This window comes from Fusarium solani (genome assembly GCF_023522795.1).
Source record: "Fusarium solani strain SB1 chromosome Unknown bctg00000008, whole genome shotgun sequence".
NCBI classification, from domain to species: domain Eukaryota; kingdom Fungi; phylum Ascomycota; class Sordariomycetes; order Hypocreales; family Nectriaceae; genus Fusarium; species Fusarium solani.
This window is the reverse complement of record NW_027072148.1, coordinates 2,209,382-2,237,381: the sequence shown is the minus strand read 5'-3', so window position 1 is coordinate 2,237,381 and position 28,000 is coordinate 2,209,382. Positions and strand designations below refer to the sequence as shown.

Genomic DNA, 28,000 nt, shown 5'->3' with positions numbered 1-28,000 from the left:
AAGAGATTGGCGACAGTGAGGGCGACAGGGGAAGCCTTTGGTGTGTCACTGGAGGGAGAGAGAGGAAGGGAGGTGCAATGAGTGTCGTCGACTATGGCCCAGATATTAAATATTCGTTTCCCTTGTCGTATTCCATCTTGAAACTTGACACTTGGTCCCTTATTTTGTTGTTCCCCCAGTGACAACCCATCGTGCATGGAGCTGATGCTGGCGCTGATGCTGGCTGGTACATCTTGGGCTGGCTGGGTTCGTTCCTTCCACATTTGACAGCTGAACGTCTGCACCGTTTGCGAGCGACAAAAGACACGGCTTCCTTCCCAAAGCAGAACTTTCCATCTTATCTTCCAATCTTTCTCTTACACGCATCTTGACCTCTTCTTCATAGCATTCAATCTCCTCATCAACCTTTGCGTACGCGTACCTGTATTTCAAGCGCCGGAGTTGAGCGTCTCCATTCATCCCGTATCCGTGGTCCCTTGTTAATTAGTTCCGAAACGTCGTCATCAGCCAGGCCAGCCAACCTCCTTCTCGGACTCCCTCCCTCGCTCAAGCTAGGCTAGACTCCCATCCGCGATCCAGGCCCCCCAGTTCTCAAGCCGTCAGCCCAGTCAGCAGTGCGTCGTCGCCTTTCCCCCATTCAGCCTTGCTCGTCCACGCCGAGTCAGCCAAAGGGCAGAAAAAGTTCGACCCATAACTCTACTGGACGGGCTGGACTGGACTTTGGTCCCCCAATCCCTGGCGGCCGCACAAACAATCAACAGCAAAGCTCGCAGCCCCTGCATTCGGCAGCAGCCGTCTCACAAAACTAGTCCTGCACAAGATAGAGACACGCAGCAACTACCAAGACCACCACCACTGTCACTGCCACGAGACGTCAACACCAGCACCAGCTGACGATCCCAGCTGCCATTCCTCCCCCGCCATCATCACGACGACAACCCCCCCTCCCACTCACGCTCACGTCGCCTGCGCTGTCATTCGTCCGCTCGCCAGCCCTCCACCGCCACAGCCTGCTCTCTTAATTCGCCCTCTCCCACCTCGACCACGACAGCGACTACGAGAACCACAATCATCACAGCAGTCGAAGGGGCTGGATAAGGCAGGCCATCATGCCGGGGTTCGCTGATTCCTTCTGGTCGAGCGATTACGCTGCGGGACTCGGCGTCCTGTTCAGCAAGCTTCAGCAGGGCGTTCTCGAGAACAGACAGGTCCTCACCATCGCTCGCTTACGCGCCGAAGCCGAGGAAACTTATAGCTCACGCCTGAGCGAGATCACACCGTCTGCGGACAAGGTCACTGGCGGTTTCACTCGCGACGATGGTGCTACCGTTCGCAAGGTAAGTAGGAATGGCTTCACCTCACTTGTCCCTACCCGCTGGCTGGATCGTCGACGCGCCGCAGCCGGCTCCGTCAGCACCGTCTTCGCTGTAAGCGCAAATGCCTGAGCTATGCTGACTGACTGGCACACCGCCACAGGCCTTCGATGGCATGCGCAACGAGATGCAGGATGCTGCCCGCAACCATCATCGCATCGCCCAGAGCATTCGCGACCTCGTCGTCAACCCATTCTCTCGTTGGTGCGACGCCCACGAGGCTCGCATCCAGGATTCTCAGGATGAGCTACAAGTCCGCATCAAGGCTCATGATCGCCAAGCCGAGGCCGTCAAGAAGCTCCGATCGGTTTACTTCAACAAGTGCCGCCTAGTCGAGGACCTTGAGGAGGAAAACAAGCTCGCTTTCCAGGATCCCGAGAACAGCCCTAAGCAGAACCAGAACATTCCCGAGATCAAGGTTCAACCCCACAAGGAAGAGGCGCCCGCCCATGAGGAGGAGGAAGAAGAGATACTCTACGAGATTGGTGACGATACCTATCAGCCCGAGCAGGTCAAGAAGATCCTCTCCCAGATGCTCTCGTCTATCAAGATGGGCGAGACCAAGGTCCCCATCCTGGGCACCTACCTCAACACTTCAGCCGGTTCCGATATCGTCGAGTACCTCCAGCGCAGCATGGGCAACATCAGCGTCGCCTATGCTGAGCGAATTGGTCAGGATCTGATTTCTAACGGTTTCCTCCGTCTTATCGGTAATGTCGGCAACAACTTTGCCAACAGCTCCAAGCTCTTTTATCAGTGGCGACCCAAGGCCTTCCAATTGGCGGGTGTTCCCGAGAAGAAGTCTATCAACCGTACTTTCTCCCTGGCCTCGACTGGCTCTGAGACGGCCGATTCCCCTGTTGTTGGCACCGTGAGCGAGTACCTGTCAGGCTGGAATGTCCTCAACAACTCGCACCCGAACGAAACTCCCAGCCAGCGCATGCAGCGCGAGGCCCGCGAAGCCGACGAGAAGTACCGTGCTGGTGTTCGCAGGCTTGATGAGCTGCGATGTGAGCTTGAGGAGGCCATCTTCCTCCACCTCAAGTTCCTCGAGCGCTGCGAGCTTGACCGTCTCAAGGCTGTCAAGACTGTCATCCTTGACTTCTCGGGCACCATTGGCAACGTCATTCCCAGTCTCCAGTCTACTGTAGACCAGATGATGCTCTTCCAGGAGACCATCCAGCCCGAGGGCGACCTACGGTATCTGCTCGAGACGTACCGCACCGGAAGCTTCGTCCCGAAGGTTGTGACGTACGAGAACTACTACAACAAGGTGGACGAGCAGACTTTCGGAATTGATCTCGAGGCGCGCGCAAGGGCCGATAAGAAGCGAGTGCCCATGATTGTCACGACAATCCTGACGTATCTGGATCACCATTATCCCGATTTGGAGGGTGACGAGGCTCGACGAGGTGTGTGGCTTGTCGAGGTTCCTCTGGCGCAGACACACAAACTCCGTGCCAAGGTCAACGACGGCAAGCCCGTTTCTCCTGATGTCTTTGACGAGTTTGATATCCCTACCGTTGCTTCACTCCTCAAGGTCTATCTCCTGGAGCTTCCTGGTAAGTATTGGGTGTGCATAAGAGACTCTGTCTCGGAAACTGACCACAAGCAGATTCAATCATCTCTTCTCATGTTTACGAGATTATTCGAACAATTTATTCGACCACTTCTACCGATACGGACGAGTCTTCCCGGATTGCGGCTCTCCAATCAACTCTTTCACAGCTCCGTCTCACTAACATTGCGACCCTTGATGCCTGCATGAACCACTTTACCCGTCTTATCGACCTGACGTCGGCGGATGAAACCTACGTCGCGTCTCTGGCAACCGCTCTGGGCCCCTGTATCCTGCGACCGCGAACCGAAACTTCTCTGACCCTGGAGGAGAAGCACGCATACCGACTAGTCCGGGATCTGTTTGCCCACAAGGACGCCATCTTTAGCGAACTCAAGCGCATGTCCATGGTTAGTCATTCTTCTTCTGTCAGCGGCAACCGGCCTCGAGCAATTAGTACCGACGAGAGCAACCGCAAGGCCCTTATGGAGGAGCGGAATAGGGCTCTGCTCGAAAAGGCCAACGCAACCCGAGGCCGTGACAGGAGCCCTGCTCCTAGCCCCCGCGGCCATCGTCGAGATCGCAGCACCGGAGGACCCGAGACCCGATTTCCGATTCAAACGAGCCCGACTTCGGCTACTGACCGGCAACGCAGCAGCCTCGGCAGCCTAAACATCATTAAGCGCCAGAGTCTTGAGGTTCCCGAGCCCGATGGATCTGCACCTGTTAACGGCGACGCGGACAAGGCGGACGGCGAGTCGGAGAAGCGCGACAGCATGGGACGGACACCGACCAAGTTTGTAGGTGGCAAGCGAATCCCCGTGGTGCCGTCTACACCGCCTCAAGAATCGCCCGCCCGCGGCGTGCAGCTCGAGGATGCCCCTATGGAGGACTAGGTTGGAGTGGGACGGCTTGCCCGTGGTTGAGGCAGGGCCTCTCACCTGACAGGGCACACCATGGGAGATACCTGAGGAGTTGGGTTTTTGGGAATACAGCGGGACGAAAGGTGGACGGCCGGGGCTTGGGGATATGGGTCGAAAGAGACAGGAGACAAGAGTATCATTGTCTGCCTGTCTGTTTTCATGCCCATGAAAGTCTGGCCGGGATAATCTATCTTGTCATGTGTATGTGTTAATGGAACATGAGCAAAAAAGAACAACCGGTGTACTTTTTGTCTTGTTTTTGTTGCTGCTTTTGGATGAGCTCGCTTTTCTTGTTTTGTCTTTGTATTTATGCTGTATTGTATTCATGATATGGCGGAGATTCCCTATTCGTTAAGATTTGTTTCCGAGATATTCATCGTTGGTGAGCTTGTTCTGGAGCTGAGGCCACTGTTGGTGCTTCTATCATGACTGTATGAAGATTAGACATGACGAGAATGAATGAATGAACGAATAGATGGAGTCTTTGATGGTTATCAGTTATTGTCAGTTCGGTTTTGTATTCCTCCTATGCTCCTGATCCCTTTATCTTATGCTACCTAGGTATACCAACCCCATAACAATGCTGTCGCATATCCATCAACACTCCCTCCCTTGGTCATGCCACTATCAGCTATTCCCCCTCTTGAATGTCAACCACACGCTTCTTCTTCTTTTTCTTCTTGGCCACGACGACTTCTCCCGATGCGGGAGACTCGACTCCCTGGACGCTGCTATTGTCGCCGCCAGCCTGCTCCTCGATGGCTTCAGCGCGGGGGACCTTCTTCTTCTTCTTTGGCTTGACCTCTCCGCCCTCCTCGTCGCCCTTCTTGGCAGTCTTCTTCTTCTTCTTCTTGACAACGGTGCCCTCGACATCAACACCCTGAGCAACCTGGATCCTCTCGTTGGCACGCTGCATCTCGAGACGAAGCCTCTCGACCTCCTTCATGGCCTGCTGCATCTCAGCCTCCTCGCGCTGCTGCTGCTCATAGTCAAAGCCCGAGGACGGCTGGCCCTCGAGGCTGAAGGAGCCGATGCCGCTCGAGTCCACCCCGAGCAGGCCCTGCTGTTTGAGCCTGCGCGACTTGGACTTTGCGACGGCGCTGTCCGAGTTGTTCTCCGAGACGTGACCGCTGTCGCTTCCGCCGAGGGTCTCGTCTTGGGCGATCACCACTCGTTGACGAGGTCTTGGCTGGGGACGTTGGGGAGCGGCAGCTGGGGTTCCGAGCCGTTCTAGATCCAGCTGCATTATAGGTATAGAGTCAATATCCAGATCGGGACCGTTGCTGTTTTGGAGAATGTTGTGGATAGGGGTCGAAGTACGGGGCGTGTCGTTGCTGGGGATATAAAAGGGGTCGTCCTTGTTCCGCTCCTGGCGCTCTGCTTTTCTCCTTGCAACGATGTCGGCATCGAGATAGCTGTCTTCGTCTGCTTGTTGGTAGGAACCCACGTAATCGTCCACAGGCTCGGCTATCCTGCTGATGGCCGGCGCAGAAGAGTCGATGCTGGTTGGTGGTGGCTTCTGATGATAGTATACCTCAAACTCGTCCGAGTCGTCCGCAACAAGAGTAACAGAGTCGGCATCTGCCAGAAGTTTGGCCAGGTTTGGATGAAGAGGCTCGTCTAGGTCAAGATCTCGAGGAACTGGGACATTGTACTGTGCATCCTTGGCCACCGAGTTGAGCTCCCAGCCGTTGAATAGTGAAGGAATCGCCTGGGTGAGCAACAACGGAGGATCCTGCTCAACTTCATCGGTTGAAGCAGGTTGACTTGCGGCCGCCTCAGCTGTCAGCTTGAGCAGTTCCGTGAACTCAACAGCTCGCTCCTGGACCTCAAGACTAGGGTGCAACGCCAGTGGCTCAAAGACATGAATAATGCGAGCCATGAGGAGTGAAACCCTAGACTTCCTCTCTGCCGTCCATGGCTCCATCTCGTCTCCCACTATGGTAGCGAAGACTTTCGTAACAGCTTGGAGAGTTGTGGTCAAAATTTCAGGGGTAGTTGTCCGAGGAATGAGCTGGAGAAGGCCGTTCAACCCCTCGTCAGGCACGGCCAGTTGTGAGGCGTATTCACCCATAATCCAGGTCACTGATTTCAATGCCCCAGAGGTAATGTTATAGCCCGGTGGTGTGTCGCTGTTGAGTTGGTTGAGGATAATCTCTGCTGCTCGTACTGCAGTTGACCTCATCACTCGGACCTTTACAGCGACGTTACGGAGCTCATCTCCAATCTTTTCTGACACGTTGGCACGCGCTCTCTCTGCCGGGCCCAAATCTTCATCGTCAACCTTGCGAGAAGCTGGCGCCATGCGGACAAGTTGCGTAAGAACGTCGATGTACCAATCGAAATCCAACACGCTCGAGTAGTTGTCCTTTGCGCACATTGCCAGAATTCTCCCAATGACGTCTATTCGGTAGTCATCAGGAAGAGGTGCTTGAGCTTCAGACTTGGGCTGCGCAGAGTCTGAATATTCGTCGTCTGAGTAGTTCGGATCGTTTGGAGGCGTTCCTGGCTGAGACACCTCCCGAGCCGGCATGGATAACTTGAGCTGCTTCATCAGTCTGCTCACGATAGACATTAGATTGTCGCCTGTAACCATGCCCTGCACAAGGTCAAGCGCCTGTATTCGGATGGTGATATCCGGACTGTCGATACACTCCAGAATCACATCCTCTTGCTGTGATACAAGATAAGGATGCGTAGTAACGATCTTGTTGAATGCCAAGAGCGCAACGTATTTGACTGGTGCCTCGTTAGTCGTCATCTGGTGTCAGTATAGCAAGATATCGACTTACGGTTAGGATCACCATCAATCATTATCATGCCTCGCAGCTTATTGACACAGAGTGTTGCAATCTCATCGGTCCCAGAGACGTCATCTCCGCTACCAAGAATACCGCCCTGGATGATGCCGTTGATACACTCGTAGAGTAATGACATTGCTGGTGTTGTCCTGATTATGTTGGTGAGGGGGGGTAGTAGCTTTCTGACGAGCCGAGGCTCCAAGGGCGTCAAGGTCGCAAACTAAACAGCTAGTCAGTATGCAGACGCAATAGAAAGTTTACAAAGCTGCTTACAAGCTTGATGAGTTTGATGGCCATCCAGTTATTACCACCATCTACCAACAGCTCAAATAGTCGAGGCGCAAGGGGAAGAAAGTCGTTCGGTCGTCGCCAGCCCAGCTCGCAAACCACATTGACAATAGCAGCTGTAACGCTCGGGTCCTCGTCCGGGTCCATAAGCCGCTCCTTGATCTTGGGCCAGGCCGCGCGTAAAGCTTCAGGGTACACGAGGGCAAGTCGGTACAGCGTAACGAGCGTCTTCTTCCGGATATTCGAATGACTGTGGCTCAACCGCGGCAACAAGTCCTGCAGTGTTGAGAGCGCCAGCGAAGGCGTGATGACGTGGGGGAGGGTCGCGATCGGTAGGGAGATGACGGTCGGTGTAGTCGAGCCAAGGTCCTACAAGAGCACCAGTTAGCTACAAGCACAACACAGGGTTCATGGTGCTTCTATAGCTGACCTTCTTCAACAGATTCGTAGCCAGCATCAGAACTTCGGTGTCAGGGCGAAAGCTCTGGACAGCTCCCAGGTATCCCACGCGCTTGAGCTGGTACTTGGGCGACGACATGACCTCGAGCACGTGGAACGACGCCCACGACATGTCGTGCCCGACCATCTCGAGGTATATGAGCTTCAGAAGCGCCGTCGCCTTGAGATCTAATGTTCACACACACGCGTCAGCGATCCATAAGTCATCCCCGACTCATCAAGTCAAGCACGCACCCATATCCTGACTGCGAACTTCGGCGCGGCACTCCTTGAGGCTCTTTTGAATGTACTCCTTCTCATTGCCCTTGTGGTTCCGGAGCCCCCGGATGAGGTCGTAGAGCGACTTTTCAAACCTGCGCAGCGTCAGCGCGAGTGCTTCTCTGATACCTGAAGCTATCTCCTACATCTTGGGAAGCTTGCCCCGCGGGCGTGGGGCCGACCGTCAGCGAGTGTGTGCTCGTGTAGGGGAGAGATCGGTCACGGTCTTTCAGGGGCTTCGCGAGGATACGATCGAGCGGCGCATTTCGTATGGCGGCCGTTAATAAGGAGTCGTCTGTTTGTGGGAGGCGCACACACTCAAGGTTGCGTCGCCTGTGAGGTTTTCAGTCTTGGGAGTTATTGAGACAGATTGGCGAACCTAAGCCCATGACGGAATCACCGCCCTCGACTCGGCGACAAGGACGGCCCGAGCGTTTGAGGCCCAGAGGTCGGGTCGGCAGGTGCGCAGTTCAGGCATCTACAGGGGTCTAACCCCCTGTGGCTTTAGTTCTGTCATCCGCTAAGCACTCAACTTCACAGGCGCCTCGGTACCTGCCCATCAGTGGGGCTGGACGCCTCTGATGGTGGCGGAAACCTTTACAACTTTCTATCAACTTGAGTTGAGCAGAGCCTCAACACCATCACCACTTTCCATCCTCTGTCGACTCCATTTCGGTCCTCGAGATTGACCCACGACGCCAAGACCATGAAATTGCTACGACCGTAACGGTATACGATTAAAGACTCTGCCACACCACCTCAGAACTCCCAATGGCCCTCCGCCTCCTCCCTCCCCGAGCCGTCGTCGCACGCTCAACTTGTACAATCTCCAACATCACGAGCCTCACTTCTGCCTCAACACCACGAATAGCCTCCCTCCGCCGCTCCTTCATCTCCTTCCCGTCCTCCGAGCCCCAGCGCCTCACCGCCACCCGCACCCTCCCATACCCCTCCGAACCCCTCTACGACCTCATCTCCGACGTCGACTCGTACTCGTCCTTCGTCCCGTACTGCTCAAAGTCCCGCGTCACCCGCTGGTCCGACCCGGACGCCGAAACCGGCCGCCGCTATCCCACACTTGCGGACCTGCACGTCGGCTGGGGCGGCTTCGACGAGGTCTTTACAAGCCGGCTGCGCTGTGTCCCCGGCCGGTCGGTAGAGGCTATTAGCGGGGATACGACCCCCGGTGGCTCGGGCCCCGATGCGTCGGCTGTCTTCCGGAGCTTGGTGACGCGCTGGTCCGTGAGGCCGATTGCGGGACCACCGGCACCGCGCACCGAGGTGCACCTCAACATCGATTTCCAGTTTACAAACCCTCTCTACGGCGCTGTGAGCGCGGCCGTCTCTGACAAGGTCGCTGCTCTAATGATAGAAGCGTTCGAGAAACGAGCTCGTCAGAAGTTGGAGTCACACCGGAAGCTTTAAAATCACATATTCGAAAAAGCCTAGACACTGCTTGCGCTCTCATCCATAGATAGAACTTTAGAAGCCGCCTTACATCATAGACTTGCCAAGGAAAAAGTTCCACTTAGACGGCAAACATTCTCGGTCAAGCAATCACATTCAACTCAATGTCTCAGTTAAAACTCATAATAAACATATTTCTGCGTACTCCATTCATTCTACATGACAACGTGTCTAGGACGGCTCTGTCTATCCAACATGCTCGTCCACCATCCAACAAAAACAGAAAAGCGTCATCTTTGCGCCGATGCCCGGACTTGGAACCATCTTGGCGCAGCGATGCACCATAGACGCGGTCCGGGTCCCCAACATTGGATCGTATTCCATTCCCCCAGTATCATTTGCTTGAACCCATTCATCATCATACTCCGATCCACATGCGTATAGGACGATTCGTGACGCCGTCGACATATGAGTGACGCTACCCATGAGTTGGAAAACGACCCAAATTCCACTGCTTCATATTTTTGAAAAGCAAAAACAACAACAAAAATCAATCCAAAATCAAAAACCAAGCCGGTCATAAAAAGGGGGGATCAAAAAAGCAAGCCGGCAGGTAGCGCCGATGAGGTATCTGGTAAGAAGAAAAGCTGGGTTGTAAAAAAACCAAATTCCACACATTATCGTCTCACGATGCCACATTCGAGCACCTTATTTCTTGCTCGACCTAGACAGCGGTTAGCATCCCTTGCTGAATTCCATCAGTTGGTATCTGTTACTCACTTCTTCTTTTGGGGCTTGCCGAATATGAAGCCAGCAAAGGCCGAGTGGTTGGCAGGCTTCTTGTGCTTAGAAGGCTTGGCAGGGGCGGCAGGAGGAGGTCCGACATTGACAATGTTGGGAACGGGGCCGGGTCGGGCGCCCGCTCCGGGCCATCCTGGGGGAGGGCGGAATCCTCCAGGGATACCACCAGCGGGGACGGGCATGCCGCCAGGAGGCATGCCACCAGGAGGTCGAACACCACCGGGCATCATCGGGACGCGTCCGTGAGGAGGCATGGGCGGGTGACCATGGCGACCAGGGGGCATCTTAATCCCCGGAGGAGGCACCTTGTCCATTGGCCACATTGTCATGGTGATGAGCGAGTCGGGCTGAATGACCTTTTCCCACACAGAGGGAAGGATAATCTCGCCATCTGGGCCAATGAGATCGTAATGGCCGTCCATAACGTGAGGTCCCAGAACGTCGACTTGGACGAACGCTTGCTTAATGAGGTCCTCCATGCCCTGCCACGTTTGGCAGAGGTGGAACGGAAGGGTGAACTTTCGGCCGACAGCGTCCTTGAATCGAATCGGGGCCTGCTCGGCAGACTTCTTTGACTCTTCGAGGCTCGCCTTGGTTTCCTCCTCAATCTTCTTCTTGAGCTCCTCCGCGGCCTTAGCAGCCGCCGCTTCAGCCTCAGCCTTAGCAGCTGCCGCCTTCTTCTCCTCTTCAATCTTGGCAAGGGCCTCGGCCTCAGCCTTGGCTCGAGTCTCCTCCTCAAACTTCTTGAGCTTCTCGGCCTCCGCAGCGGCGGCGGCGGCGGCGGCAGCCTTGGCCTCAGCCTCAGCTCTCATCAGACGCTCAGCTTCCTCTTGCGCCTTCTGCAGAGCGGCGGCCTTCGCCTCAGCCTCCTCCTTCAGCGCCTTCTCGAAACGGACCCGAGCAAGCTCCTCGGCCTGTGCGCGTTCCTCCTCTTCCTTCTTTCTCCTCTCTTCAGCTGCCCTCAACTCAGCTTCAAACTTCAACCGGGCCTCCTTCTCTGCCCGGACACGCTCTTCAGCTTCCCTCTTTCCTCGCTCTTCAGCTGCCTTCAGTTCGGCCTCGTACTTGAGTCGGGCTTCTTCCGCAGCTCTCTCGCGGGCCTCAGCCTCTGCCTTTCTTTGCTCTTCGGCAGCCTTAGCAGCGGCCTCCAACTTTCTCTTAGCATCTTCTTCGGCCTGGGCACGAGCTTCCGCCTCCGCCTTGCGCTGCTCAGCAGCGGCCTTCATCTCGGCTTCATACTTCTCTCGAGCCTCCCTCTCGGCCTCAGCACGGGCCGCGGCTTCAGCCTTGCGTTGCTCCTCGGCAGCCTTGGCAGCAGCTTCGAACTTGATCCTGGCATCCTCCTCAGCCTTGGCGCGAGCCTCAGCCTCTGCCTTTCGTTGTGCCTCAGCGGCCTTGGCAGCAGCCTCGAACTTTAGCCTGGCCTCTTCTTCAGCCTTAGCGCGAGCCTCGGCCTCAGCTTGTCGACGCATTTCAGCGGCCTTCATCTCAGCTTCGAACCGAAGTCGAGCCTTCTCCTCGGCTGCAGCCATAGCCTCGGCGTGTTTTCGAGCTCGCTCCTCCTCGGCCTTTCGTTCAGCCTCCATCCTCTCACGAGCGGCCTTTTCAGCTTCGATTCTGGCCTTTTCGATCTCCTTCTTGGCCTCTTCTTGAGCAATTCTCATATCCTCCATTCGGCGATGGAAGGCCTCCTCAGCCTCCTTGCGGATCTGGGCCTCGACCTCCTTTTGCTTGTCCGCAGCCTTTTGTTTCTCTTCCATGGCCTTGAAGGCAGCGATTTCAGCCTCAAGGCGAATCTTTTCCGGGTCTTCCTTTGGAGGTGCTGGTGTGGGTGGCTTGGCAGGGGCCTCAGTAGGCGGGGGAGGGGGTGGAGTCAGATGCATTTGCATGTGGGAGCCCATGCCGTATTGATGAGGCTGCATTGCTCCGTAGAAACCAGGTGGTTGTTGTTGCTGCTGTCCCTGGTAGGGCATCATGTCATACATGCCCCTTCCCTCGCCGCCATAGGGGTCGTATGGGTTGTTCGGGTCATACCCGAAAGGGACCATCTGGCTATTGGCGGGATAGCCCATATAAGGACCGACATGGTTCTGGAAGCCAGCTTGGCCCCGGCCAAAGAACTGGCCTGGTCCGGGCCGGCCCGGGGCCGTAGGGTGCGGGAAGCCGCCACGGCCGTAGGCCGGGCCATAACGGGGGTCGTCCAGGGTGGCGGTTTTTGGCGGTCGATCGCGCCGCGACGGTCGACGATAAGACTGCTGCTGCGGCTGCGGCTGCGGTTCCTCTTCGAACCCGTAATCCTGTGGAGGAGGGGGCTGATGGGGCTGCAAAGCCTGGTGAGGAGTCAATTGTTGGCGGGGAGGGAGTTGATGTTGCTGTGGAGGAAGCTGGTGCTGCGGCGGGAACTGATGCTGCGTCGAATATGGGTGCTGTGGTGGGTATTGCTGCCCAAATTGGCCTGCTGCTGGAAGTTGATGCTGGCGCTGCTGCGGCAATCGTTGAGGGCGACCGTAGTGCTGCTCGTGGTCGCTCGTAGAAGCCGAGTCGGCAGGACCAAGGTCGTCGTCGTCGTCCTCGCTGTAGTAGTCCTCCTCCTCTGATTCCGTGTAGTCCTGGCTGGTGTCGGCAGAGGAGTCGTCCTCCTCAGTGTTGTAGGACTGAGTCTGAGAAGAGGAAGTATCACCACCGTGTGGACCGGTTGGAGCTCTCGAAGACGGGGCACGCTTGATGAGCCTATTCGGAAACTTGTGGTGAGTGGACTGGGTAGAGTTTCAAAGGAAGAGGAAGTGGTGGTGAGTGTGCGCAAAGGTAAACAAAGGCAAAGGGGCGCAGTGGAGGCAACCCGAGGGGTGGATGTGGGAGAAACAAGAGGGAGGGGGAGGGGAGGAATGCAGGCGGAGGGTGAGATAGAGGAGGGTGAGCGAGGGAGGGGGACTCACGGCATGGCAGCGAACTAATGGGATACCCTCTGCCCACGACGATCCACGAGAGAAAGCCGGAGCAAAGGCGCTGCCGTCTGAGGTAGGAAAGGTAAAATAGGCAGCAAGCACAAGCAAACGCTTAGCTGATAGGATAAGGACAATGGCTAGCGGCCCTTAACGTAACAGAGAGTGCACAGGGAGAAACGGAGGACGAAGTTGTCACGGCAGTAGAGAAAAACAGGACGGCAAGTGCTGGTGCGAGGGTCGTGGCGAGGAGGAATTGGACTTGCGCGACCGGAGAGAGGGGTTGTTCGATTGGGCGGATGCGCCACTAGAGATGACGAGGGCGTGACAGGCGGATGGTCGGCTGGTCACGAAAGCAGTGAGACGGGGAAAATGCCTGCTTGCAAGAGATGGTGCGGAGTCGATAAAAACAAGGACTAGCGACGGTGCCTTGTGGTTGCTGACGGAGGAGGGTACCAAAGTTGCTGGACTGCACTGACTGCAGAGAGTAGGCGTGAAGGTCAGGCGCAAAGAGGTGTGGGCGGGTGGATTCAGGCGGCGGCGGTTGCGAAGGATGGGTAGCGGTTTTTGGAGGGATGGACGGCAGAAAATCGATCGGCGGTGAGGGGGTCCAGATCGTTTACTTATGGGTCACTCGACAGGACTGGTCCGCGCTGCCAACCATGCAGCTGAAACAAATCGAGCCTGTCTTCGGGTCGAAACGGCGGGTGCGCTGTGATTGCAGTGGTTGAGGAAGTCGGTGGGTTGAGCGTTCGTAACGGTCAAGCAGCGAGCGGTTGCCGACGTTTCGAAGCAAACGACAGTGGAGGGGCCGTTGTGTTGCAACGGCGAGAGTGCAGAGGCGGTGGGCGTGCGAATCTAGGCGTGTATGTATGTATGCGCGGGCTCTCCAGGAAACCGAAATCTCGGTCACAGGCAGACTTCGTGGATGGGAGCAAAAAGGTTATCCTAAACTGGGAACACATCAGACAGTCAGCAAAGTTGGCGACGACGTTTGGACAGTTGAAGGTCGGTCCAAGCCATCATCCCGGTAAGCTAGCATCCCCTCCCTTGCATGAGTACCGAACAACGACATGGTGGCGCGAAACCCTTTCTGCGAACCCGGCTCCGAGGATTGGAAGGACGACATGACAAGAATGGCCTTGACACGATGCTGTGCAGTAAAGCATCTATCGACTGGCAGCAGCGCTCCCTAACGTTGGCGTTGGCATCCTCATCCCAGGCCATGCCCATGCCCATGCCCAACAAGACTTGCCATGTGCTTCTCGGCTGGGTTTGCTGGGCACCAAAGCACGGTTCTTGTCAGCCGCCCGGGACCGGGACACCCTGGTTCGTCGCCCTGTCGATGGAGTCAATGGGGGACCCTGTCCAAGCGTGTTTGCTAGCGCTCGTCGGGCTGGAGCTGGCGCGCAGATGCTGGACTGGCCAGCGACTGGTCCACCAGCCCTTGAAGTGTCCGGCTCTGGAGTCGATGCCCTGGAAAATCTTGGCTCTTCCGGGCTCTGACCCAGGCATCCGCTGCCCAGTCGTGCCTGCCAACAGGCTCTCTCCGCCCTGTGGTGCGCCCGCGTTTCGCATGGCGGTGGGTTGGTGGTAGGGCGTCAAAGATCGTGGATGCCAATGCCCAACGCTGGTGGGGGCCAAAAACCAGGGAGCCTCAAACAAAGCCCGATGGCTCATGGAAGAAGCTAGAATTGGCGCTGGAGCATTGATAGTGGCAGAGACGGTAGCAGGACGGAGGTAGCATCCGCTACGACAGCGGGAACCCAGATGGATGCGGGAATGAATGCCTTGGGAGAAGCCGTAGGCGCAGCGCTCATGGCCTGGATGTCATGCAGACATTTGACCTGCTGCCGAGTCCGCCGCCGCCGCATGTTTGCGTGGTCGTTCGGTCGCTCGGTCGCTCGCTTGCTTGATTCGAAGCCGCCAGATGGAATCACATGGACCATCATCTTGTTGGAGTTGAGCCCACCCCCAGACGCACCCGAGACACAAGATTCATGCGAAGGGAATGGATGGAAGCTTGACGAGACTGGAAGACGACGACGAGTACACAACCAAAGAGATTGTCACATACCGTAGAGTTTCAGGTGCTGGCAGTCCCAGCGATTGAGCTGAACCGTATTGCGAGACTCTGTTTCTGACAAAATCTTGTGGGAGAGTCGTCGTCTTGTGTAGGAAGGTTTTGTTTGTTGTTGTGGTTGGTTTTGTGTGAGTCGGCAGTGGACAACACCCGGGCAAGCTCCCTTAGCGGCGATTTGGGGAATGGGCCTAAGGTGTGGTGGGGTGGGGTAGTTGCCCAAGCGCCCAAGTGCAAGTGCAGGTCAGAGCCAAGGATGGCCTCGGTTTGTTGGCGCAGGTCAAAAGTCACTAGAAATGCAAAAAACACAGCCTAACTAGGGCATGGGAAAACATGGGCTTTCTGGCTGGTTGGATGGGAGACAATGGCAGCGCGCACACAAGAGATTGTTACGGAGGGGGAAACGGAAACGAGGAGAAGAGGGGAGAGAAAGAAGGGGAAAGAAGAAAAAGAAAGAAGCATCAGGAAATAAGAAAAACGACAAGAGAAAAAAAAAGAAAAAAGTAAAAAGGCGGCCCGGGCTCCAAGACGAGAGGGCGGTGTTGCTGTACTGCAGCCCAACGTTACGCCGTCTAGTTGCTGGGGAGCCATGGTGAGGTTCCAGGCTCCCCCTCCGCCCTCAAGCTGACACCCACCACGGGCGGCGATTGGGAACGGAACATTTGTCGGTCTGACCGCTAGAAGAATAGTTGCAGTTGACCGCTATCCATCGGATACCTCGAGCGGTCCTAGCCGCCACTGATACGCACTCGACTCCCTCGGCCCGTGACATTGTCGATATTTATTGTCGCGAAAACAATTACTATCGGCAAAGAGCATGATCCCATCATGAAGCTGAATTTCTTGTTGACGGCTTCGTCTCAGGCTGTGCGACGTCGTTGTCCAACCAAGTACAGTTTTAAACGTCTTGGGTGATAACGTAAATCGGGACGGACCGAGGCGCAGGAGCTGATTGATTACTGTACCCGTACAGTTGAAAGTCTGAAAACGGTACTGGGGGTTGCTTAATTGCAGTCTAGAAGTTGTACGGACACAGTGTTGATAGGGTTGATGAGTGAGATGGAGAGAAGACCTAAGGCATTGGCAAACCACGTCTCCTTATATCAACCCGCCTCTCGTCAATTCCACTCTGATGTTCTTCCCTTTCTCCTTTCAGTCAATAATTCGAGTCCGAACCCATCACCTACAGCACCTCTGCAACCCGATGCCCTCCATTCCGCGACTGGCTGGGGATGGAGCCCCATCTCAGCGTTGAGGCCCGATGCCCTCTAGTCCATCGCTTCACAGGGCCAGCTCATCACGGACCATGGCGCTGCATGGCTTCCTAACCTCCTCCGCAATATGGGACGAGTTCAAGATACGGTGAGAAATGCTTGTTGTCCCCTCATACAGTCCGTATTGGGCCATCACCATATCATATTTGGTGTGAATGCTATCAACCATCTCAGAGGTCTGGCTAGTTCTCACAACTTGGCGCTCACATTGGCACATACTCGCTTCAACTTGGAACCACCCGGCCAAGAATGATAGGCATCAAATGACAGGATTTCCGCCTTCCCGCAGAGCCTCAGCCATCCAGCTGCGGCCATGTGGACGGTGGCGGAAGAGCTATAATTCTTTTCATCCATCCATATCTTTCTTCATCTCGCCCTTCATCGCGCCAGGCCAAGATCGGCCACTTGATCTTCGACGAGGCGACCAATGACGCAGGCTCTAGATTACTTGTTAAAAGTGAGGCATGGACCATCCTCGGAGAATAGAGATTCGGGAATCGAGATCAAATCAAACAACAATGCGCCGTTCGAGGTGCCAGATTCTCTCCCGCAGCGGCTCCTCCGGGAGACTCCACCAAGAAGCCGTCCGCGGACAGGGCCACAATCGCATGGGCATAATTAGGTGCCCATCATGATGTTGCGCATTCAACGTGGAGAGAACCCACTTGGAATTGCAAGTCTCGAATTTGCTGATTCTGCCTCAGTCGCGGTGAGACCCAAGAGACTATGTATCGCGTCCACAAGTCGATTGCACCAGACGCCGTGTTGGATATTACATTAGGAAAGCCAGTCATCCCTCTCCTCCTCAAAAACCCGAGATTCCTGCCCAAGGCTTCGAGGTGGACGTCACCTCAGCGCCTTGGGTAGGCCTCATATCTTCGTTCAGGCATTGTCTTCCCTGCCAAACTCCATCACCGCCCACATCGAGCATGGGACACCCCACCTCCTGTCCTTCTATGGCGCCACGTGCCAAGTGCCCAGCATCGCCCAACTACCCGTTACTGCCTCCCGCTCGCATCTGGCCGAGAGCCAGAGCCAGAGCCAGATTGAGACCCCATGTTGCGCATGCCTGACACCCATCTTCTCGACCTCAAGCCCCCTCTGCTGTCGTGTATGAACTAGTCAGGGGTCTTCTTGCGCCCCGTTTCTTAGGCAGAGACACTGTTGGCAAGCTCCCGGTACGCTTCGTCACCCCGTGTGCCCGCTATTCTGAGTCACTGTCAAGACGTTATCTCTTTACCAGACCACCTCTGACGATGACTTGTCAAGCAGGTCACGGGCTGCAGCAATCTCATCTGCATTGTATCCTTGCCACAGCGGTTCCTGGGCCCCGTAGCGACGAACGATCTCGGCTAGCTTCTTGGTAGCCGCTTGGTTCAGTTTCTCGATTGTTGCCTGGTCTGGCAGAGAGAACTCGTCTCCTTCCGAGTGCTTCTTGAGTTTAGCAGACTCAGCCAGCAACTTATCGGTAACCTTCTTGAGGCCATAGTAACCTCGCAGGTAGTCCTCGCAGAGCTCGATGCTTCGGCAGAACCGCTTAACGGAATTTGCCAGGAACTTCTGAGGGAAGCCATCGGTCGTTTCATTGGCTGCCATCAACGACACCTCACCGAGGCGTGCATGCATCTAGGTCAGGTTGTCAGATGGGGAGTTTCACAGGGGTAACAATGAGGCCACATACGTTCCACGCATTTGGTACCAACACCAGCACCTCCTCCAAAGCGTAGATAGCTTGGGAGTACAATCCCTGGGACAGATAGAGGTCCGCTAGCTCCCCCCATGCTTCGGCGTCCGTAGGGTTGAAATCGAGCAACCATATTAATGACGAAATCGCTTCGGGGTCTTCCCCATAGATCGCAAGAGGGCTACTCGTCGCTTCGCAATAGGCTGTTGCTCGTCAGTCTGCCGTCCTCGGATGGTCACAAGCAGTTCATCCTCACGATGTTTGTTCCATCCTCCTCCAGAATGTCCTCGTACTCCTTAAGCACTTGCGTAAGTTCATTGTTGTTTGTTGCCTCTGCCTCCTTCACCAGTCCCTTGAGTGCCATGACGCGTTCATTCTGGTCGCCAAATCGCAACACCAGCCTCTCAAGAACTTGGTGCGCAGATTCGTCGTCGCCCGTTCGAAGACATGAGAGGAGAAGGTTCTCGTAGATGGTCCACAGATCAGCGGTTTCGGTGGCCGAGAAAAGTGATGCGAGAGGCGAGGCGGAGAAGGCTTTCGGGTTGTTCTTCAAGATGATGGGAGCTTGTTGCGCAAGCTGGAGAGCTTCGGTTGGTGATAGGTGGCCTTGCGGCTGGAGGAGCGAGGGGGCCATGGTGGGCGTTGAATCGAAGTCTCGTAGACGTTTATAGTACCTTACAACCAAAGACGAGGAATTGACGACCGAAATAGCTGGACGTCGAGAAAGTCGTTGACCGTCGACCTCAGAATGACACGGCTCGAATGGACACAGGAGGCTTGATGAGGACGCTGTTCGGTCAGGTAGGCTTTCACATGATTGGCTGGGCTAGCTCAAGCTCTAGGAACCCGGCGCTTTAGAAAATCCGGCTCCAGCTTTATGGCCAATCAGAGGCTAGTCGAGCATCCCCACTCTCAGAATTTCAACAAAAGGCTGCTCTGCAGAAAAATTTCTTGAACTTGAAGCATCCTTCATCTTCACTCCCGCGGCGCAAAACACTCGTGCTGCGAGAAGCACTTCACTTGCGCTTGCGAGTGCGTGCTCCAAGGATCACCACATTCCATCATGGCGTCGTCAACGCCAAGTGGCGATGCCGTCGTGAGCCAGACAATCGAGCCGGTGCCTGTCGAGAAGCTGGCCGCGCTGGACGTCAAGGATCCGATCACCGAGGCTGACACGGAAGCCAAGGCGCCTGAGAGCAAGGTGCCGCCTCATCGATCGCATGACCCTGCCAACAACTTGAAGCGGAGTGATCCCTTCCAGTTTGGCAGCCGGTACTTGAACGAGGGAGACGATGTCTTTGAGTTCAACGCCTGGGACCACGTGGAGACTGACGATGCGTACAAAGAGTATGCAGAGCAACAGTACGCCAAGCAGCGCCAAAGCCCCGTTTCTGACTTTGAGAAGAGTAAGTCATCCCTCATCTGCATTTCGAGTTTCTCCTTTGCCTTGGCTTTTGCCTGGTGTTCATGATGATACAAAACCAATGCATAGTTCATCTGAGCCTACTGAAGACAAACTATACCTTCTTATTCTTTCGCTCCCATCTGATTAACACCATCCTTTACACTTTGCTGTCACAACATCCTCTTATGAAGAGTTGCTAACATGACAACTCAGGAAAATTCAGTATCGACCCTGCTAGGTGGTGGAATCTCTTCTACAAGAACAACTCGGCCAACTTCTTCAAGAACCGCAAATGGCTTCAGCAGGAGTTCCCCGTGCTGGCCGAGGTAACCAAGGAAGATGCCGGACCCAAGGTCCTTCTCGAGATTGGCGCAGGTGCCGGTAATACGGCTTTCCCCATCCTGGCCAATAATAAGAACCCGGAACTAAAGATCCATGCCTGCGACTACTCAAAGACTGCTGTAGAGGTCATCCGGAACCATGAAGAATACGATCCCAAGTCGATCCAGGCCGACGTTTGGGACGTGACCAGTGACAGCTTACCGCCTGGACTCGAGGAAGGCTCCGTAGACGTCGCCGTGCTGATTTTCATCTTCTCTGCTCTCTCTCCCGACCAGTGGCCAAAGGCCGTGAGCAACGTCCACCGAGTCCTCAAGCCTGGCGGCCTGGTCTGCTTCCGAGATTATGGAAGAGGAGATCTTGCCCAGGTCCGGTTCCGCAAGGGTCGCTATCTGGACGAAAACTTTTACATCCGAGGCGACGGAACCCGCGTCTACTTTTTTGACAAGGATCAGCTGGCCGATATCTGGACAGGCAAGGCCAAGGAGCTTGCTGCACTTCAGCAACCCTCTCCTCTGGCTGCCCCAGCGGCTGAGAGTGCCGATGGTGTTGAGGAGGCAGAAGAGGCAGAGGCGGAGACAGAGACAGAGACAGAGATCCCTCGGTTCGAGATAGAGAACCTTGGTGTTGATCGACGTCTGCTGGTCAACCGAGCATCCAAGCTCAAGATGTATAGATGCTGGCTGCAGGGCCGCTTTAGAAAGAAATAGACAAAGCATCTCAAGGTCAAACAAACCGTTCGCCATGCAACAGTGTATTGTCATCTCAGTAGAGCAACGCCTCACGAACCCTTGCTCTATCGTCAGCACCGAACCCTATCCCGTCCAGATAGGCGTCTAGTCCCCCGTATTTTTCGTCAAGGTGCTGCTCGATCCTTACAATCATGTCCTTTGCCGTGTCAGCCCATTCATCAGTGAGTCCTATCTGGCGGATCTCGACCAGGCGCTCCTCTCGCTCTGGGATAAGCGCCTCATCGGTGAGGGCATAATCATGCTCAATAGCGGAGACCGGAACATCGAGTATCATCAACACCAAAGTGCAGACGAGGCCTATCGCGTGTGTCAGTACCAAGCCCAAATATCTATAGACAATATGGTGTGTATTCTACCTGTACGGTCTTTGCCTTGGGTGCAGTGAACGACGGACGGCAGAGTTGTCTCGGTCGTATATAGAGACAAAGTCTCGCGGATCTCTCTTGTTGACTGGTCGAGGGTATCGAGACCAAGACCAACAAGGCCTCGTGGTATCATGACTTGCTGGCCAAGAATACTGATAGCTTCCATGCGATAACCACAAAGGAAGAGGAACAAAAAGTGGCTATTCATGCTGTGTTAATCGACTTCGCAACAGGTAAGATAGAGCAGTTCCAGCTACTCACAAGAAATCCCACCATGAGAGTTGGCGCAGGAGAAACAACTCAAAGGGGCGACCGGTAATCTTGATCTCGCGATATTCTAGTCCCGGGATATGAAGTGGCTCTGCAAGGGCTGCGTTGGACTTGACGAGAGCGGGAATATTAGATTGCTCCTGTCGCCTTTTGACCCGGTTGAGGTGCTCGGTTCTGAATGTGTGTTAGTATATCTCGTCTTTGAGGGTCAATTCAAGGAGTACAAACTTGGTGCGCAAGTCTATGACAGTCTTAATACCAAGACCATCTCTAATGAGCTTTCTATCCAAGAGTGTAGCATCATCTACAAGTGCCACGTTAGCAAGGCCTAGGTTAAGTGATGAATGAGTCTCGCACCTAATCTTGCAGATCTGTAAAAGACGCCCTCTCTAAGTCTCCTGTTCACTGTTAGGAATTATGCTCAAGTGTGTATTTATGAGTTCAAATTGAAAAGAAATTTGACAGTTCAGTACCTTGTGCCCAGAAAGTCATTCACCGTTTTGCCAACGTCGCGAAAGTTGAGAACATTCTCAAGGCCAACGTTGGAACTCATCCTTAGTGTCACTACAAGGCTGCCAAGAATCTTTCTTTTCGACAGTCTTAATGGTAATTCTAGACAAAGTCGCCTGGCTCACAATAGGCAACTGAACCAAGAAACGGGCAAAGAGAGTTCCGGTGAGTAGCTCTGTGTAACACAAAGTGCCGGACGTTGGACCGGGGACGACGGAGGGCCGATCAACCAGTTCCCGGGTCACCTGCAGTGATCGGAAGGTTCAAGCGCGGACGACCCGCCCGCCGGCGCAAGTTTAAACAGGCAAAAAGGGTGAAACTCGGCGTTGATCCCAATAGCGGAGGGACTGAGTCTCATTCCAAGGAACTGAGAAAGGTCAAGGCCCAGTCGGTACAAGGCTGGTAAGAGCTGGGAATCTCAACCTAGTTTATCCCCCAAAGCCCAAGACTTCGTATTCAGGCGTCGGCAGTTCGATAGTCTGGTGGGTTTGGCGGGCTGAAACGTTGATTGATGCCAATGGGGATGGGCATCTCAGCTACTGCAAAAATAGGTTGACGGGCGTACAGTGCGGATTGATAGCGGTGTGGTGTCATGGTCTCCGGTGGCCCTCCGAGGTGGTGAGACACCGAGAAGCAGTTTGGGCTGCCCGTGGATTCCGGTCGAGTTCCCCTCTGGTGTGATTGAGACAGAGACGCTATTGTTGGATGTCTTGATTTTCGACAGCTCCACCCGGGCTCAGCCTCCCGGCGTCCGACGTCACGGAAACCCAGCCGTGAACCACGCTGGTCCAGCTGAGCGACGGCCGGGAAGTGCGCTGAACACGGTGCATACTGTGCCACGATTACCGCTTTTGTCGCTAGCGCCTGCGCCTTGAGATCATCGCCCCGGGCTCCATGACGTCAGCGCCGAGCACCATCTGGGGTATCAGCATCGCGGGCAGGAAAAGGGAAGGAGCTACCTGACGTATGCCGGCGCAGGAGGAAAGCGCCATCGCCTGCTTTCGTCTCGGGGCCAACGACGCCATCACTCGAACGAGGGACGCCACGAGGGTGTCGCTCTCAGCATCATCATCGTCTTCTCGAATAAATCTTGCTTTGGCCCTATCTTTCTCCATTCCTAGCCGTCTGATCCTTCCCTCTCTTTCATCGTTCGACCAAGAAGACGGGAAAGCTGACTACAGATACTGCCTACATCCCTACCGTCCCTAGATGCAACCTACCTCTGCATACATCATCAAGAGCTTAAGCTGTCGCATTTTACCTCGTTGCTCCCTGCAGCGAAACATATCTTCCGTCTCCACCGTCAAGCAGGACTCGATTTCCATTTGAGAATCCTACAGGCCCATGACCAGGACGAATACGATTCATTGACAAGACACCTGACGACACCCTCTCGGCGCAGGAACTTGGACAGCTTCCCGAGACCCCGTCTCCAAACCGCCAAGCGTCCTGTTACTGGCCCCATCACCGCCCATCGGGTGCCCTCGACCACTGTCCCGCATCATATTCTGGGCCCGGGTTCGCCCACTTGCATTTTGAATACGAAGGTCTACGCACTCAGAGGCGACGTCTGTTCTGACGTGCAGCATAATGCCCCCCGGTACATCCCAGCAGCCAACCATGATTCAGTCTCAGTCCGCGACAGCCCCAGGTATGTACTCTTGTGGCTGACACCCCCCAGCATCCCGCCCGCCAGCTCACTCACATGTGAATAGCGCACAACTCGGGACGGCTCAAATACGCCGACCCCCGCGATCTTCCCAGCTTTCCTTCTACCGGTCTCCGTCCCGATGGTGCTGCTGCAAGTGCTGCCGCTTCTCTCGGGTGGTCCAACCAGAAACCCATCGAGCTTTGGAAACCCGACAAGACGTCTTCGGCCTCCGCGGCGGCCGCTCTAGCAAAGAACTACAAGATGGCGCCTTCATGGGAACCAACATCTAACTCTGCAGGACAGCAGGCGGCACTTTTAGCAGTGGGTTCTGCAAATGCAGCAAACAAGACGTCGATCCAACGCAAGTCTCACGAGGGTTGGGGAAGCTCTGCTGCCAACCAGGCATTCAACACAAATCGGTCAAACTCGATCCGACAACTTCACCAAACGACCTCCAACTCTTCACTTCAGGGTCAAAAGTCTCTCGCCGCAGCTAAAGGGGCCATGGCAACCACCAGACGCCGCGCTCAGTCCACACCTACAGCACCTCCTGGCCGTGACCCTCTAAACCCGGGCGTGAGCACACGACCAGATGCGTTAAGTGGTGCAACTCTGGCGCATAAAGCCAGTCTCAGATCTAAGCCATCGACAGAAGGCGCAGGCGCCGTTCCTATCACAACCATGACCCGCAACATGTTCACCTCTCATCCTCCTGTCAAGCCAGAGGTGGATGAACGAAAAACCAACGAGCAACTTCACGCAACTGCTGTCGCAATGGCACGGAAGATGTACACACAGCAACAGAGGATGATTGAACAGGCCAAGGACAACCAGGGCCAGGACTCCGACGTGGCACAGCCCAAGCCATACATCAATCTCCAGGACGCCGCTTACAAGCAAGCCCAAGAGCGACTAGCGAAACTCGAAGAGGAACATCAGAAGAACCGAGACCTACAGGGATATTATGGGAATTCAACCTCGTCTCGGCGCAGATTCATGTTGACTTCGAAACTGCGACGTCGGTCATCGAGCGACGGTGACCTCGACGATCGGCAACAGTCGGAAAAGATTCGACAGCAAATGTCACTCTTTTCGAACAAGCTTTCCGAGGTTGACGAGAAGAAGCGCGCGGAGGATCGCAACATACTACTTGCCGCGGCGCAGCGCAACGTCAAGGCTCGACTTCAAGGCATGGATGAGAAGGTCTACCACGAAACCGGCATGGTGAACCCAACACTATTGAACGAGTGGGAGCTCAAGGCTCACCAAGTAGCAACTGCCAGTCATGATGCTAGAAACGAGAATAAGGGCAAGGTTGACATTGGAGGTGGGAAGTTTATGGACCCCCACGAGGTGAACACGATTGCAGCCAAGAGAGTGAAGCCAGTGTTGGACGACATCAACGAGAAGGCAGAGGCTGAGCGGGAACGACTCGCAGCGCTCAAGCTTGAGGAGGAGGCAAAGAAGGCTGAGCAAGAGAAGCAAAAGGCCCGAGAGCGAGAGATCAAGGAGATTACCAAGAAACTGAAAGGTGAGATGTCTGTCAACAAAATGGTACACAGGAACTAACACATGTTTCAGAACAAGAAAAGCAAGAGTACAAGACCAAAAAAGCAGAAGAGAAAGCAGCCAGGGCGGAGGAGAAGCGCCACGCCAAGGAGGAGAAGCGAAGGTCCAGGGGCGATTCTGTGGTTACAGGCGAAGAGGGCACTGACGATCATGCAAGTGCTCGAAGTGAAGAGGCTGGAGGTGCACCTGTGGCGGAACCGACTGAGCGACCTACAACAACGAGGCTTGACACGGATACAAGCAATACGGACAACCAGCGCAAAATGAGCGACTCGGGAATGTCACCCACCTCCAAGGTCAAGGGGTGGATCAGGAACCGATTCTCTCGAGGGAAGTCTCTGGGAGAAAAGGACAGGGAGACCCACGACCACAAGAGGCGCAGCTTCATCGGAGGTGCCGCTCTTCGGGGATCAGATCTGAATCATAGTACGACAAGTCTTGATAACCGGCCGTCGAGCATGCGAGACGTTGCTTTCGCCGGTCGAAGCGCCGAAGCCGAGACGAGCGACCAGGAACGGAAGGATTCTCGGGGCGTCAGCCCTGTCAGCACTCTCGAGGATCTTACAACAGACAGGACCCGAGGTCTGGCGATTACTCCGCCTCCCGCGATCGAGGATCCGGCAGTGCGGGAGACGCCTAGTCCATCCCGGGATTCTCGGTTCAAGGAGATGATGGATCAATAAGCTGCTTACTATGCAGTGACATGTTGGAAGGTTCCTGGCGCATAGCATTGGGTGTTTAACATGGGAGGAGTGTCATTGGGTGGTGATTACTTGAGTTTGGTGTCGGAGTTAAGTGGAAGTCTCCTATTCGACAGTGTCTTTGGATGACGCGCAGTCCCTGAGCGTGGCGTATCATGTTTGTATGACAATGATGAGGATCCTATTTGTTAGGGAGATACATGTGTTTTGAGTGTACTACAAGTGGTCATGTTTTTCACGCTGGAAACGATGGTCATGATGGAAAAGGTGCAACGTGCACAGATTGTATGTACAGTACAAGATGATGAATGTCTAAGCTAATGTAACAGAGAGTCGTGGCAGCATCCAATGTCTTTCCCAATGTCTAACAGTGTCTAGAATGCAGCCTTTAACCAAATAAAATGTGTGTGCTGTCTCTATTTTGAGCCAGTTCCTGGTTCCCAAAACGCCATGCAACCAAAAAAGGGGGAATCATTCCGGCATATCCCATGCAAGTGAGATGTCGTGTGTGTGTGTGTGTGTGTGTGTGTGTGTGAGTGATATTATGTCTTGTTGGAGATGTAATGTATGTATGGTGTTGATGGATATCGAGTCTTAAAAGTCTCGGGAGGAGGGCCGTTCTGGGCCATCTCGACGTCGCGAGGGTAGATATTGCTGCTCGACCCGTTACCGCTGTCAACGTCGTTGGGTGTGGCAGAAGCAGAGGGGACGTAGTAGGACTTGGGGTACCTCGCGTCGGGGCTCTTTGTGCGGACGGCAGGGTAGAGGTCGATGACGAAGGAGACGGCGTAAAAGGTGAAGATGAAGGAGATGATCCACTCGAGGACGGCGGCGGGATCTCGCTTCTTCTGGCGGCTGAGGACGCCAAAGGCGACGATGAGGGCGAACTCGACGATGATGAAGGTGAGCTTTACCCAGAAGGAGAGGCGGAGCATGCGGTGTTCGCGATATTCTGGTGTTGTTAGAATGCGTGAGAGTAGAAAAGTGAGGGAATACATACTCTTGCCGAGACGTTGGTATTCAGAGCAGATGAATACGGCAGAGATGAGGTAGCCTCCAATAAAGAGACCAAGGAACAAGTTATGCAGCACCTTATACTTGCCCGTCTTGAAGATAGACAAGCAAATAAGCCCAACAGTACCAACAATGGCAAACACCATAGACAAGATGCTCAGAATCTTTTCACCGAGGGAGACGTTGGGGACGAGGCGACCGTTGTGTCGCAGCCAGCGCTCCGAGAAGAAAGCGAGGTCGAGAAAGACGGACGTTAGGACGCAGCCGACGATGAAGAGCGGCTGGAGACGGTCGGCGCCGACGTTGGAGATGTAGGCGATGTTGGCGTCCTCGTTCATGGTCGGGTAGCGGCGGCCGTGCTGGTTTACGAGCCATTCGAGGAGGAGGCCTAGGAGCATGCCGCACCAGACGAGGCCCGAGATGATGGGGAACCACTGGATGGTGTTAGTGAAGAGTTGGATGAGGGGTTGTGGTGTTGATGACGTACCCAGTATGAGAATACTCCTTTTACTGCCATTTTGGCGGTAGTTGTGATGATGTTTTGGTGTTGATGTACAAGTGAAGCTCTCGCGTGTACCCAATCAAGCAAGTGACAGTAGTACCCAAGGAGTTGTTGAGGGTAAATAAACTGTAACGCGACAAACGGCGCAGATGTAGAAAATGAAAATCAGATTTCAAGGAAATAATAAAGAAAGAAAAAAAGATTGGGGAGGATGATGTCAAGTATATGCTCCTCTATGGGTCACACAATACGTAAGGTATGGAGTCGTTAGAAATGCTGCAGCTTCTCTCGGCCGGGAACTAAAGTATTTTAGCTTTCAAATGCACCCGACGATCTCGGACACATCGGACAGCCCGGGGTCCCGCAACGCGTAAAGTCCGGGACAGCGAATGATTCCAGCTTCTTTTTCTTGGCGAGGACTCAGCCCTGTCGATTGGTTTTTCCCCGATCAAGTAAATAATAATCAAGAGCACGCGGCGGAGGCAGTGAAAAGAAGAACAAGATGAACTGCAGCTGTAAACCTGTGGCGCGGACGTGGCGTGGTTTGACAGGGGGCTAGCGCAGCGGTTCAACTGGTGACGCGGCAAGTCAAACGGGGTCCAGTTGAAGAGCGTGGCGTAGCAGATAAAGAGAAGAAACAAGACAAAGAGAGAATTAAACTCAATGAAATGCAGTTTAGCTCGCTTTGAAGCAAAGTGCAAGTATTACAAAGACGGAAAAGGGCCAAGAAAAAAGGCACACGACACTGACACGACAACGAAATTACTCGGTAAATGCAACTTTCACATGACATCATACCATTTTTTGCTTTTCCCCTTGGATTACATCATCAAGTTTTCTCCCCTTCCCTTTTTCAATTAAAACCCTCCGCTCATGACTTGGGCTTGTGGGGCTGTGCCTAAGATCCCTGATTCAGGGCAGAATGTCATCTTTGACATCACAAGTTCCGCTTACATCTCTTACACTCAATGTCCAATCAGTAGAGGCTTACAGGTCACAGGCACCATGAAGAAGACGACAATTATGGATACCATAGCACCAATGGCTTCCAGAGACAACAGTTCATTATTCTCC

The 28,000-nt window shown here is 54.5% G+C and overlaps 10 protein-coding genes across 10 annotated transcripts; 4 read left to right on the top strand and 6 right to left on the bottom strand.

The window, feature by feature from the left end:
* Positions 1–1,109: 1,109 nt before the first annotated feature.
* Positions 1,110–3,827, top strand: MRS44_012756 (uncharacterized protein; the record flags this gene model as incomplete). Its single annotated transcript, XM_065618902.1, has 3 exons — positions 1,110–1,427; positions 1,477–2,935; positions 2,989–3,827. The coding sequence occupies 3 exons, from the start codon at positions 1,110–1,112 to the stop codon at positions 3,825–3,827; spliced, it is 2,616 nt and encodes an 871-aa protein (XP_065474974.1).
* Positions 3,828–4,485: 658 nt separating this feature from the next.
* MRS44_012755 (uncharacterized protein) lies at positions 4,486–8,049 on the bottom strand (the record flags this gene model as incomplete). Its single annotated transcript, XM_065618901.1, has 7 exons — positions 4,486–6,593; positions 6,647–6,875; positions 6,929–7,312; positions 7,374–7,570; positions 7,637–7,755; positions 7,975–7,993; positions 8,040–8,049. The coding sequence occupies 7 exons, from the start codon at positions 8,047–8,049 to the stop codon at positions 4,486–4,488; spliced, it is 3,066 nt and encodes a 1,021-aa protein (XP_065474973.1).
* A 382-nt stretch (positions 8,050–8,431) lies between these two features.
* MRS44_012754 (uncharacterized protein) lies at positions 8,432–9,085 on the top strand (the record flags this gene model as incomplete). Its single annotated transcript, XM_046276047.2, has 1 exon — positions 8,432–9,085. One exon carries the CDS (start codon positions 8,432–8,434, stop codon positions 9,083–9,085), a length of 654 nt encoding a protein of 217 aa, XP_046132781.2.
* Positions 9,086–9,775: 690 nt separating this feature from the next.
* On the bottom strand, positions 9,776–12,809 carry MRS44_012753 (uncharacterized protein; the record flags this gene model as incomplete). The annotated part of the gene is made up of 3 exons (XM_046273790.2): positions 9,776–9,791; positions 9,848–12,598; positions 12,805–12,809. The coding sequence occupies 3 exons, from the start codon at positions 12,807–12,809 to the stop codon at positions 9,776–9,778; spliced, it is 2,772 nt and encodes a 923-aa protein (XP_046132783.2).
* A 1,303-nt stretch (positions 12,810–14,112) lies between these two features.
* Positions 14,113–14,388, bottom strand: MRS44_012752 (uncharacterized protein; the record flags this gene model as incomplete). Its single annotated transcript, XM_065618900.1, has 1 exon — positions 14,113–14,388. The coding sequence occupies one exon, from the start codon at positions 14,386–14,388 to the stop codon at positions 14,113–14,115; it is 276 nt and encodes a 91-aa protein (XP_065474972.1).
* Positions 14,389–17,400: 3,012 nt separating this feature from the next.
* MRS44_012751 (uncharacterized protein) lies at positions 17,401–18,482 on the bottom strand (the record flags this gene model as incomplete). The annotated part of the gene is made up of 3 exons (XM_065618899.1): positions 17,401–17,790; positions 17,846–17,911; positions 18,105–18,482. 3 exons carry the CDS (start codon positions 18,480–18,482, stop codon positions 17,401–17,403), a joined length of 834 nt encoding a protein of 277 aa, XP_065474971.1.
* Positions 18,483–18,911: 429 nt separating this feature from the next.
* Positions 18,912–20,302, top strand: MRS44_012750 (uncharacterized protein; the record flags this gene model as incomplete). Its single annotated transcript, XM_046276049.2, has 2 exons — positions 18,912–19,254; positions 19,467–20,302. The coding sequence occupies 2 exons, from the start codon at positions 18,912–18,914 to the stop codon at positions 20,300–20,302; spliced, it is 1,179 nt and encodes a 392-aa protein (XP_046132786.2).
* Positions 20,303–20,357: 55 nt separating this feature from the next.
* On the bottom strand, positions 20,358–21,532 carry MRS44_012749 (uncharacterized protein; the record flags this gene model as incomplete). Its single annotated transcript, XM_046269369.2, has 6 exons — positions 20,358–20,641; positions 20,701–20,909; positions 20,971–21,153; positions 21,208–21,283; positions 21,337–21,377; positions 21,453–21,532. The coding sequence occupies 6 exons, from the start codon at positions 21,530–21,532 to the stop codon at positions 20,358–20,360; spliced, it is 873 nt and encodes a 290-aa protein (XP_046132787.2).
* Positions 21,533–23,109: 1,577 nt separating this feature from the next.
* MRS44_012748 (uncharacterized protein) lies at positions 23,110–25,392 on the top strand (the record flags this gene model as incomplete). The annotated part of the gene is made up of 3 exons (XM_046269370.2): positions 23,110–23,140; positions 23,205–24,671; positions 24,722–25,392. The coding sequence occupies 3 exons, from the start codon at positions 23,110–23,112 to the stop codon at positions 25,390–25,392; spliced, it is 2,169 nt and encodes a 722-aa protein (XP_046132788.2).
* Positions 25,393–25,952: 560 nt separating this feature from the next.
* Positions 25,953–26,941, bottom strand: MRS44_012747 (uncharacterized protein; the record flags this gene model as incomplete). The annotated part of the gene is made up of 3 exons (XM_065618898.1): positions 25,953–26,362; positions 26,411–26,858; positions 26,912–26,941. 3 exons carry the CDS (start codon positions 26,939–26,941, stop codon positions 25,953–25,955), a joined length of 888 nt encoding a protein of 295 aa, XP_065474970.1.
* Between the last annotated feature and the right edge of the window lie 1,059 nt (positions 26,942–28,000).